This window comes from Myotis daubentonii, chromosome 17 (genome assembly GCF_963259705.1).
Source record: "Myotis daubentonii chromosome 17, mMyoDau2.1, whole genome shotgun sequence".
NCBI lineage: Eukaryota > Metazoa > Chordata > Mammalia > Chiroptera > Vespertilionidae > Myotis > Myotis daubentonii.
Window position 1 is genome coordinate 46166274 of NC_081856.1, and position 13047 is coordinate 46179320.

Here is a 13047-nt window from a genome sequence, read left to right on the forward strand (position 1 = left end):
CTTTAATTATGTTCAATTTGTAACAATGAAAATACATCCTGCATATCAGATATTTACATTACGGTTCATAACAGTAGCAAAATTACAGTTATGAAGTAGCAACGAAAATAATTTTATGGTTGGGGGTCGCCACAACATGAGGGAACTGTATTAAAGGGTTGAGGCATTAGGAAGGTTGAGAACCACTGCTTTAAGGAATTCTGGCAATATCCAATTATATCAAAGTTCAAGTTTCCACCTGTGGGAGGACCTGATTAAGGACTGCCACTTCAGGTCCCAGGTGACATCACTGTTCCCACCTGGCCAGGTCAAGGGTCAAGTTTTCCCAGCCCAGCTGGGTTTTGCCTCCACGTCTGACTTCCTTTCCCCCATCTCCATGTGGTCCCTGTCTGCATACCTAGTCCTCTTTTTCTATCTCATTAGAACACCCAGCAGTCTTTCCCTTTCTCCCTGATGGATCCACATTTAAAACTTCTTGCACATTGTGTGGCTCATATGAGAACTCAATACATTTAATTTGCTTCTCTCTATTGAAAGATTGAAAAACAAGGAATTGAAATTTTACAGTGTTTCTGCAGAACTACAGCTTCCTGAATAGAGGCTGTATCAGGTAGATTCACCTTCGTTTTCCTTGGGCCTGGCACAGTGCTTGGGAGGATTTTTAATGGCTGTTCAGTAATTGTTTGGTTGAATGGAACTGTGTTCAAATATGTTCTAATTCATTCTTTTATCTGGATAAACCTATATATCAGGAGAAAATAAGCTTATTTTGCTTACATTGTTATTTACCATATTTTCAGACAGGGATTAGAAAATATATTCTAAGCATGTAAACTGGTAGCCTTGCAAATGGCTGTTTGCTTTAGTAGTTGAGATTGTGTGAGTATAGCTAAATGAAAATCCCACCCCTTAATAATAGCAAAATAGTGATTTTGTGTGCAGTCTTAAGGCGAGATTATGCTGTTTTCACTGTGGATGGTGATTTTTACGCATGATAGAGCAGGCTAGCATATTCACATATGTTACAGCTAGAATAATACATTGCTTTAAAAACCTTTTTTTATCTGTTTTTTAGATTCATTGTTTGACAAAAATTTATTCTTAAGTAACTGAAAAACACACACACCGCAGTGGATACTGTAGATTGTAAAATGAAGGAGAAGCTTAGCTTTACTGTGGAGTCTGAGTCTGGGTGTAACCTAACTAGCTAGACGATATGCAATTCTTGATTGACAGCAGGACCAGCATTATGCAGATTTTGTAAGAGAGAATAGCAGCTCAGAAACCGTGGGCCTTGCTCAGTTAGGAATCACTACATTCACCACTCATGCTAGTTTTTATTTTTCTGTCTACTGGATTTGTAAACAAATAGGACAAAACAGTTCCTCTTTTGTTTTTATTAAAGTGATACTGCAGTGCAGTTTCAGTATCAGCTAAGCATACATATGTGGAAATCTGATATTCTCACCAAATTAGCTAATTTTTAGCTGTGTTCCATGCTTATCTCTAGACCGTTGTTTATTAAATCCTATCTTGAGCTGCTCTCTTTATACACAAGTGTGTTTTGCCTGTGCCTTCCTGTCTGTTTCAGTGAGAAGCTTTATGTAGGTCAGGCTTGGCTTAAGCAGATTTCCTGAACCTGCGTCAGCTTAAGCTGGAGGAATTTTAATAAACCCTCCCCTGTAGGCGTGGGCCTAAATGAGGCTAGCCTAGTTAAGCCTGATCTTTTTCCGTTTGTGAAAAGAGCTGAGCAGAGCTGAAGGCTGCATGGTGGTTTCAGAAACTGCTTCCTTAATTTGAGAAAAGAACAATGGTAGGAAAGGCTAGATCTTCCAATTTTACCTTATCTGAAAAGCTTGATTTGCTAAAACTTGTGAAGCCATATGTGAAAATCCTCGAAGAACACACTAATAAGCATTCAGTAATAGTGGAAAAGAATAGATGTTGGGATATCATAGCAGTTAACTATAATGCAATTGGAGTAGACCGCCCTCCTCGAACAGCGCAGGGCCTACGCACCCTTTACAAAAGGCTCAAAGAATATGCCAAACAGGAGCTATTGCAGCAAAAAGATACCCAATCAGATTTAAAAAGCAGTATTTCTGAGCCAACCAAGAAAGTTATGGAGATGATTCCCCAGATTTCCAGTCTTTGCCTGGTAAGAGACAGGAACCACATACAAAGGTAAGCTTTATTTTATTTTGTTGTGGAAAATTATGGCGCCTCCTATCTATTGGGCTCTGGCTTAGTTGTGACAGAGATATGCATAGTAAGCATCCCCACACGGGAGCAATGAATAGTGTCTTTGTTTTGCGTTCTAAAAAAAGAAAAGTGAGGCTATAAGGAATTTTCCTGCTGCATTTCATTTAAGTCACTTTTATTGTCTTCCCTTCCCCCTTCCCTCCTTCTGTAGTTTCTAAAAAGTAAAGATTAGGGAGGAATAATTGGGATGAAATTTGTGACATCTGTTCATAAACTTTTTAAGCTTTAAAATTAAATTATGTAATTAGCTGAGAGAGAGAGACCTTTTTAAGATTTCATTTAAGGTTACATTTCATTGGAATTTTCAGTTTCATAGAAAGTTAGTTGCAGGAGAAATGGAACCCTTGCTTGTATGTGAAATTGTCACTGTCTCCACTTATTGAATATTCTTTGAGCTAAAAAACTAAAATCAATAATTAAGTAAACTTATTAATGGTATTATTGCATATGTTAAGACAGTTTAAGTTATTTTTTAACATATTTAAAATAAACACAAGGAAAGGAATTAATGCCTAATTAGGGATTCAGGTTACTTAATAAAAATCTAAAGTTTTTGTGTATTTATTAATGGTATAGTTTCACATTGATCGTGGGTCACATAGGAAAGGACAGGTTTTCACAAATTGCTTTGCAAGGATATCAAACTATGCATTTTAATATACCAATAAGAACAACTGGTTTCATAAAGTGTTAGAAACATTTTGTTGTTTTTAAATTTATGCTCTACATAACTACTTGCCTTGGAATCTTAAAAACTATTACCTTACTACTGATTCAAATTTTAACCCCTGGGAAAAGATAAAAATGGTAGCTACATTTTTCTGAGCCATTTAGGGTAATTTAAACAAGTTGTAAACTTCTTGTTAGTTGAGAGACCTTTCAAATAAAGCTTTACAATGTGCTTTTCTATTAGTGGGAGAGTCATTATATAAGCACATTTATTGATTACCTGTGAAATCTTTTTGAAGTTAGGAGAGAAACAGGGAAAAGAACCTTTTAACCAAACATATTTGTTACTTTGATAATTTACTGGGATCAGTTTTTGAGCCAAGCTTCTTACCATCTACTGCTTATTTCTAGTTGATAGCATAGTAAAAAAAATACCACTAGTGGGAATCCAGGACATGGATACACAATGTATTAAATTATGAGGCCACTGCTTAAAATGTTCACTGAGATGACAAATGATTAAATCCTAACATGCTGGATGTCAGAAACCTCCACAGTAAGACTGTTTTATACTGTGTTAGTTATTACTTTTTCTCCTCAAACCATAAGAAAAGTTGCTTCTGCGTTACAGGTATAAAACCATCTTTTGGGTATTAAGTATAGACTTTTGTAATTTGAAAACTACACATGGGAACTATAGTTTCAGTTAGTTGCATATTTTAAAAACTGAGTATAAAAGAGAAATAAGATAAAAGTATCTTTATATTTTGACCATTTGTATGTGTATGTATGTAACATACAATCTTTTGGGACATTTCTCTGATAAAAGGAATTAATTGATTCATGTATTTTTATACCTACTATTTAAACAATAACAATTTTTCATATTTTAAAGTGAAAAATATTAGAAATAAGCCATTTTAATGCTTGCTTATGTTAGTGTCTACACTGTCATTTTTCATATTAGTGTTTTCATGTAATATATTGATATATTTAATGTGCTTATACTTATTTGACATAGTCTTGAATCTTGATAATTATCTCACAAGTTTATAATTATTCTATAATTTTAATTATGCTTCTGTATAAACATGCCTGCTAATCTCACCAGTCTCTCCATTCTTAGTAAGGAAAATCTTACTGTTTATATTATTTAATATATTTTAAAAATATACACATATTTGGTTAGGCTATCTCTGTAACACATTGATTTATGTCTTTATTTTTACTTCTCTCGAATATCAAATTATATTTTGTGTTTTTGTAACACAATTGATTCTTACAATCCATATTTCTAAATTTTAGAAACCCTTCTATCATTTTTGTGACTTTCTCTAAAACATTTTTTATATGATGACCTTACTTATAATGTTTCCACTAAAATGGAATAGAATATTCCAGATATAAGGCATATTTTTAATTTACATGAGAGTATAATGTATATGTCTAATTGTATTATACTCTATTATTGTACATATTAATTTGGAATAGTTATTGTGTAAATTTTTTAAATTTAACCTGCAGTTTTAATATTTATCCGTTATAGGTTTTAGAGATGTTAATAAAAGTAAATCTTACCAATTTGATTTACATTTATATTCTATCATTTTGCTTTCAAAAATCATAAGATGATAGCCCAACCAGTTTGGCTCAGTGGTTGAGCATTAACCCACGAACCAGGAGGTAACGGTTCAATTCCTGGTCAGGGCACATGCTGGGGTTGCGAGCTTGGTCCCCAGTGAGTGCGTGCAGAAGGCAGCCAATCGATGATTCTCTCTCATCATTGATGTTTTTCTCTCTCTCTCTCCTTCTCTCTCTTCCTCTCTGAAATCAATAAAAATATTTTTTAACATAAAATAAAATTATAAGATGACAAAAGAAGTTATGAAAATGGATGATTTATATAATCTACAAATAGGTTTTTTATAGCATACTATATATTTCATTTGTATCCCTTAGACAAACATCTGATATTATTGACAATTTAATGCCATTAGTAAGTGACATAGGGGGATTTTAAATTTTTTTCTAAGTTCTACTTAAACTGTGCTACTTATCATTTGTGAAATGTCCTGTAAGTAACGTTAATATAGCACTTCCATTAATATTCTAATAATCTCTTTCCCTTTCTAATTTTTATTTTTAAGTAAGGCAGAAGCAAAAATTTAAAAATACCCCTCAAGAAACAGGATTATATATTCTTAACAGCTTCATGGTATAACTGAAATAATTTTTTTAAAAACAACTTTAAGGTACATTATATTTACATAATACAATATTAATAAACTATGCTAAAACTGTTGATGCCTGTACAGTTTTATGGAAATAACATGTAAATTTAATGAACTTTCAATGTATTGTATACAGCCTATTTAAAAACATTACACTAACGTAACCGTTTTTATCTATATTTAATCATGCCACATATGATGAGCACCTACCAGGTTTCAAGTATAGTCTTATGCTAGGTGCTGGGGATGTAGTGGTCAATATAAACCCTTGGCCGGTTAACTTTACCAATGGTTGAGAGACTGAGAGAACAACTGAGTCATGTGGTTTAGAATAGGTAAGATTAAACACCATTGCACCTGAAATTAGATAGTTAGGATAACCCTGATGGCATCTGAAGCCATACACAATTTTGATTTTTTTCTTTCTTTTGACAAATGCAGAACACATTGCTTCTCATAGATGCCCTTCCAGTATCCTCCTAGAAGTCTTGGAACTTGGTGATTTTTAGATCAGTCCAGAAGAGCAGAAGCAGATCAAGGGCAAAGGGATAGGGACAGCAAGGCCCAGAATACAATTAAAAAACGTCAGGCTTGTAGGAGCAATTGGTGTCTCTTTGAAACCATTAAAAATGGCTTTTCTTTTTTATTTACCTCATTGTCATTTGTGTCGTATTTATAATTTCATGTTCTTTTAAGAGCCATATTTTGAAGTTAAGGATGGGAAATAACATATATGTATATGTTATTAAAATCCTAAATTTAGTCACTCACTTTCAATTTGTTATTCTAAGGGTTAAATTTTTTTGTTTCATAATTTTCTGTATAGCTTTAAAGCTTAATAATGTAATGTACATTAAACATGAAATTATGGTGTAAATATACTCTTGTCTTCATTTGATTTACATTTTATAATGCTTTTTTGTGTGCTATAGTGCAAACTTGGCTGAGGAGGCACAGGCTGGTACCAGTTCACTACAGGTAATGTTGGATCAGCATCCAGTTGCTATTACAGTGGAGGTGAAGCAAGAAGAAGACATTAAGCCCCCTCCTCCACTGGTTTTAAATTCGGAACAGAGTTATACTTTAGAGCAAAGAGAAGAACATGAATTAGTACATGTTATGGACAGATCTGTGTCGCCGTCACTTTCCTCTGTTGACATGAGAATGACATCGTCTCCATCTTCCATCCCAAGGAGAGATGACTTTTTTCATCATGAGTGTGGGGGACACTTTAGGTCACAGTTAGGGTATGATCCTCAGATTCTGCAAATGCTGAAAGAGGAGCATCAGATAATTTTAGAAAATCAAAAAAATTTTGGATTATATGTTCAGGAGAAGAGGGATGGATTGAAAAGAAGGCAGCAGCTAGAAGAAGAGCTGCTACAAGCAAAAATTGAAGTGGAGAAGCTGAAAGCAATTCGCTTACGGCATGATCTGCCTGAATATAATAGCTTCTAAATTTTTTTCAGTTTCACAATATGATAATTTAAATTTTGGCCAAGTTACTTTATCTTGGGAATGTCTTAAAGCAGAATATGTATTATAATGTATCGTTAATCTCTATTATGAAAAAAACTTTTGACATTTTTTAAATAATTTTCTTTTGATATATATTATAATTTTTTGATTGTATGGCTTGGTTTTATTATTTTGTCTCCTCTGTTTTTTTTTCCTAATAAGTTTAATTGTTGACTTACAAAAGATGTTATATTTTGATCATTAAAATATAACATACATAATTATATACACAAACACATAAGTAGTCTTTCAAAGCTCTATCTTCAACATTTTAAATTAGAGCTTTGAAAAGCTGTAGTTCAAGGTTTTTAATTCAGTCTAATTTAGAAGCAATACTAGCCCAATAACAGGAAGCTTGTCTTTATGACATTGATTTTTATGCTTTCATTTTTTGAAGGAGTAAGTCCTATGACTTTAGTGATGGAAAGTATTTGGAGATCACTTTTTACCCCCTTTTCAATTTAGAAGCTAATAAAACTGAGGTCCAGAAAGAACTCAATGACTTACTTGATATAACAAAACTATTTATGGCAGAGCAAGGACCAGCACTGCGTTTTTGTTTGTAATTTCCCCCCCTACTATTCATAGAAATAAAGATTCATTAAAGCTAACCTCCATATTAAAAAAATTGGAGGTGCTTATTTCATTAAAATAGTTTTTAAAGATTGGGAGGTTATGAAATCAGGGGAATTGTATCAATTATCCCCATCCCCCACCCACCTTTTTTTTTTTTTTTGCCAGAAAAATAAGATAATCTCTTGGAGTTATTATATATCTTGGCTGTAAGATTTAATGTTTTAATTCACTTTTAATGTCTTATTCTGGAAAAGATTTCACAGTAAAAATTTTAATGAACAAAATTAAAATTTTACATAGATTAGAAGTAGCAAAAAGTATGTTTATAGTTTATGATATAATCTGTAATGTTTTTTTAACTATTGCTATTTTAGTATTTGTGGAAATAAAACTTTCATTCTTAAAGCACACATATTAAATTTAAGTTAAATCTTTAGTATGTATATTACTTACCGATTTCTATTTTTGCTAAAGCTTTGTTGAGGAAGGATTTTTAAGCCAAGCTTTAGAATGGGTAGGCAGAATTTTAGCAGTACAGTGGGGAAAGGACATTTAAGTCAAAGTGAGCAGCATGAAAAAAGGCCTAGAGAATGGGGAGAAGTGGATCATCGTGGACAAGCACAAATACAGTACTAAACCAGATGATTGTACATGAGTGTAGAGGGCCCATTAAGATAGTGGTAATCTTAAGACATCTTCCTTGACTGTAGCTACTGTTTAGTTCCTGGAGACTTTTTACATGCACAATAAGCCAGAGATCCGCATTTTATGTGAAAAATTTTCCAATTTTAAAATGTTGCAAATAATTTAAAATGTTTAAAACACTACACTGACAAAACATGTGAGTGGATGTCATTCAGCCTATGGGCTTCCTTTGTGGCCTTAGGAGTAGAGCAGTGTTCACCAAGAGTAGATCCTGACGAGTAGTATCAGCATCACTTCAGAACTTGTGAGAAATGTAAATTCATGTCTTTTGAATTAGAAACTTTGGAGGTGGAGTCCAGCAATATTTTCACAAACCCTCAGTTTGAGAACCACTAGACAATATTTTGGAACTTATCTTGGTGCCTACATCATATTAGATTCTCAAAAAATTTTGTTGAAAAGAGGAGTAAAAGTGAGTTAAGGGATATCAATTTGGAAGGTGGTTGGTGCCAGATTATAGATTACATTAAAAACTATTTTTAGCCCTGGCCTGGTTGGTTTGAGGGTCCTCCTAATAAGCCTAGGTTGCAGGTTCGATCCCCGGTCAGGGTACATACAAGAATCAACCAATGAATGCATAAATAAGTATAATAACAAATCGATGTTTTTTTCTCTTTCCCCCTTCTCTCTCTCTCTAAAATTAATCAATAAATAAAAAGTAAACTTTTTAAGGAATCAGACATGAATGTAAAATGGGAAGCCATTGAAGGCTTTTGATTAGGAGGATATAAATTAGAGTTCTAAGTTAGTGTTATAATAGCATCTTGTAGTGAGAGTAAAGGAAGTCTGAAATTTAGGTTATGGCTATAGAAATAGAAATAATAAAATAAAGTGGACAGTTAGGATATTATTTTAGCTTGTTGATTGCTTAATTTCATTGACATTTTATATCTGCTATTAGATTTAAATATTTTATACAAATGCCTTGAATATATAATATGATATATCATTTTGACAATTTCATCATCTTTAATCTGTACTATGACTTCTTTGAGTCTAATAAATTTTATAATTGTAATTTGAGGTAATGTTTTTACAATATAATTCTAGAAAATGCATTCTTATAATAGTTTAACTTTTTGAGATTATTGAAAGCAAATTACTGTATATAAAGTAATTCATATTTCAGTCTCAGCATGTACTACTCAGAACTGATGATGAATGTTTAATTTGAATATTCTGTGCAGCTAAATCAGAGTTTTCCAAAATATGTCCTGTGAGAATAATTCTGTGAGTTGTTTCTAGGAAAGAGTTTTGTGTTAATAAAAAGTACAACATGCATCTTTTTTGTGTAATTAGGTTCTAAAATTAGTGTTGAAGGTAAACATGTGTATACAAAATTGCCCTTGGAAGTTCTTTTGCTGCCCATAAGTTGTAAACATAGTCTGCTACTGTCAGATTTTCTCCAGTATTGGTCAAGATTGTTGTTGCCGTCCTATATCTTTTCTTACCCACATGAACTTAAATGGTACATTGTAGGTTTTTTATTTTATTTTATTTTATTTTATTTTATTTTATTTTATTTTATTTTATTTTATTTTATTTTATTTATAATTCTTTTTTTCTCCTTTATTTTCCAATGGGGGTACATTGTTATTTTTACAACTTATGATTTTCTAAATGAGGTATTTATAATGACATCCTGAAAGGTAATGAAGCTCTTTCATTTCTAAAGATATTAGCAGATTTCTTAAAATATTCAAATCAAGTATTTTTATGTATAATAATGAGACATCAACTTGGAGTTCCTTCATTTTTGAAAGATTCACTCTATCCTTTGCATTTTTACTTATATAAAAATGTTTAAAATGTTTCCATGTGCCTTCTTTTAGAGTAATGTCAAATTTTAAATAGACATGTTTAAATCATTTAGAGTGTGATAAAATTTATTTAATATATATTGTTGATGATCATGGTTAAATGTTTTAATACATGTTCTTTTAAATACAAGGTAATACATTATACTGATTTGTGTGCTTGTTTTGTGTCATAAGACAAAGAATTCAATACTGTTGAGGTAAAATTTTATGATGAGGCATAATTGAAATAAATTTACTTAGAGGATTGTGTTATAGTAGATATCAAATATACCATGTCTAAATATCACAACATATTTATTTTTCAAATATTAAGATCCACAAATTCTCAAAAATCTATTAAATATTTGATAGTAAATCTGATTACAAGTACTTAAAAAATAATTAGATGGAAAATGTTTGCAATACTTAATACAAAAGATTAAAATCTTAAAACATGCAACCTAATCATTAACAGTTATGCTAAGTCTTTGCATATAATTTTGATTTGTTTGATTAAAACTAGTAACTAATTTGAATTTGTTATTTTTAATTGCTTTGTAAATAATGTAAAGCAAAATAAATAAGATAAAAATACCACCCAAGTCAGCCCAAACAGTTTAAAGTATATATATCATTAGACTTGTACGTTTGTTAGCAGATCTTTCATATTTTAAATTATGTGTGAATTCAATTCTGTTACAAAGATTAAGAAACTCTTTAAACATAGAAAACATCAAAAGCATTTTATAGTAACGTGTATGTCACCTAAATTCTGCAATTAATTTTTTGCTATATTTCCTTTATCCATCTATCAATTCATTTTAAAAAATATGTTTTTATTGACTTTAGAGAGAGATAGGAAGGGAGAGGGAAAGACAGAGAAACATTGATGAGAGAGAAACATCAATCAGCTGCCTCAAGCAGGCTCCCTGCTGGAGATTAAGCCTGCATCCCAGACATATGCACTGACCAGAATTGAATTGGCGACCTCTTGGTGCATGGACACACTCAACCAAAGGCCACCAATTGATTTTTAAAGAAAATCTATATTACTATTTTTTAAAGTTTTTCTTTTTTGCTCAATTCCTTCATTCCCCCCCCCCCATTATTTGTAAATAATGGAAAGCAAAATAAATAAGATAAAAATACCACCCTCAAGAACCTCCCCTCAAGCATCTCCCCCCAATTATAGGCCAGTCTCCCTGATAAACATAGATGCTAAAATCCTCAAAAAAATATTAGCAAACCGGATCCAGCAATACATTAAAAAAAATCATACACTGATCAACTGGGATTTATTCCGGGATTTCAAGTTGGTACAATATCTGCAAATCCAAAAAAGTGATGCAGCACATAAACAAAATGAAGGATGAAAACCACATGATCATATTAGTAGATGCCGAAAAAGCATTTGATAAAATCCAGCACCCATTTATGATAAAAACTCTCCGCTGCCAAAACCGGTTTGGCTCAGTGGCTAGAGCGTCGGCCTGTGGACTGAAAGGTCCCAGGTTCGATTCCGGTCAAGGGGTATGTACCTGGGTTGCGGGCACATCCCCAGTAGGGGATGTGCAGGAGGCAGCTGATCGATCTTTCTCTCTCATAGATGTTTCTAACTCTCTCTCTCCCTTCCTCTCTGTAAAAAATCAATAAAATATATTAAAAAAAAAAAAAAACTCTCCACAAAGTGGGAATAGAGGGAACATACCTCAATATAATGAAGGCCATGTATGACAAACCCACAGTCACTGTCATACTTAATGGGCAAAAACTCTAAGCTTGGGAACAAGACAGGGATGTCCGCTCTCAGCACTCTCATTCAACATAGTACTGCAGTCCTAGCCACAGCAATCAAGTAAGAAGAAGAAATAAAAGGCATTCACCCTGGAAAGGAAGAAGTAAAACTGGCATTATTTGCAGATGATATGATACTGCATATGGAGAACCCTAAAGAAAACATTTAAAACACGTTGCAGAATTAGAATACTTCTAAATACTTCAGCATGAGTATTATGAACTAGAATTCGATATTTACTTGTGTATGTATGGTTGGTTCTTTTTTTTGTTTTTATTTTGGTTAATCCTCACTTGATATTTTTCCATTGATCTTTTAGAGAGAGGGAAAGACAGAAACACATCGATCGGTTGCCTCTTGCCTGTAACCAAGGTACATGCCCTTGATTGGAATCAAACCTGGACCCTTTGATCCACAGGCTGGCGCTCTAGCCACTGAGCGAAACCAGCTAGGGCTGTGTATGTATGTTTTTTTAAGGTAAGATTTATAAACAGTGAAATACACAAAACTCAAGTGTTGGGTGTTGATAGATGACTACACCTGTGTAGCTTAAAACCCTCTCAAATTCAGAACATTATTATCACGCCAGATAGTTTTCTCTTGTCCCTTTCTAATCAGTTCTCTGGCAACGTAGGCAACCACTATTCTAATTTTTGAAAAGCATAAGTTTTGCCTGTTCTAGAACTTCAGTACTTGGGGTCATATAGCATGTACCCTTTGTTTCTATTTTCTTTCACCCATTTTAACATTTTTAATAATTCACTTGTGTCAGTAGTTCATTGTTTTTTGTTGCTAGTGGTATCCATTGTATAAAATACCATTGTATCAAATACCATTATCTTTTGATGGACTTCTGGGCTATTTCTAGATTTTGGCTACTGTGTATAAAGGTTCTATGAATATTCTTGTATAAATTTGTTATGGACATAATGTTGGATTAGGGAAGGTATACAGTTAACTTTTTAAACAGACTTTTCTCCAAAGTGATTGTACCATTTAAACTTCCATTTATAGTGTATTTTTAAAAAATAAAGTTTTGCACGTTCTCTGATCGGAATGTCAGAATTGAAATTGATGAATAACTTTTCTGATATTTAAAGGAATTTGAAATGCTGGGCAGATAATTAGATATTTGGAAATATTGTAGTTATATTCATTTTTTATTTTAGCACTTACTGCATATATGCTTTGACAAGAGTTATTGAGAAATATGATGAGATGTGTAGTCCCTGTCATGCTCATAAAGTATTATTCTGAAAATGACCTTTAATGCAAAAAAATACCTTCTAGGTTTATTTTATATTTAATGGTAATTGTACTTAGTTGACATTTAATCTCTCTTACTAGATAAAGAAAACTATGGATGATTACCAGTTTAAAGGAATTTGTGTATTAATGTTTGTATGTTTTTAGTGTAATAAAAACTATGTTTCAAATTTTAAACATATTGCAGTTATGTTAATACATATTAAAAGTTCTGGTATATGGGTCA

General features: G+C 32.4%; 2 protein-coding genes across 6 annotated transcripts in view; both read left to right on the forward strand.

Annotated features, from left to right (window-relative positions):
• RAD54B (RAD54 homolog B) overlaps positions 1 to 13047 on the forward strand; it is a 54653-nt gene that overhangs the window by 11712 nt on the left and 29894 nt on the right. Inside the window, exon 1 of one of the 5 annotated variants that reach the window (XM_059672247.1) lies at positions 2086 to 2184. The exons of 3 other annotated variants lie outside the window; for them this stretch is intronic. The gene's annotated coding sequence lies outside the window, so the exon portion shown is untranslated. Of the gene's footprint in view, positions 1 to 2085; positions 2185 to 11437; positions 12033 to 13047 lie in introns of those variants that run through there. One more of the 5 variants, XM_059672246.1, reaches the window with a different exon arrangement.
• FSBP (fibrinogen silencer binding protein) lies at positions 1694 to 9478 on the forward strand. The gene is made up of 2 exons (XM_059672251.1): positions 1694 to 2184; positions 6095 to 9478. The coding sequence occupies exons 1-2, from the start codon at positions 1811 to 1813 to the stop codon at positions 6618 to 6620; spliced, it is 900 nt and encodes a 299-aa protein (XP_059528234.1). The 5' UTR covers positions 1694 to 1810; the 3' UTR covers positions 6621 to 9478.

What these genes read in the sequence shown, in the direction of transcription:
- FSBP (XM_059672251.1), top strand. Translation starts at nt 1,811, where the DNA reads ATGGTAGGAAAGGCTAGATCTTCCAATTTTACCTTATCTGAAAAGCTT. An exon ending in GACAGGAACCACATACAAAG is followed by an intron (nt 2,185 to 6,094) that starts GTAAGCTTTATT and finishes TGTGTGCTATAG; the next exon opens with TGCAAACTTGGCTGAGGAGG.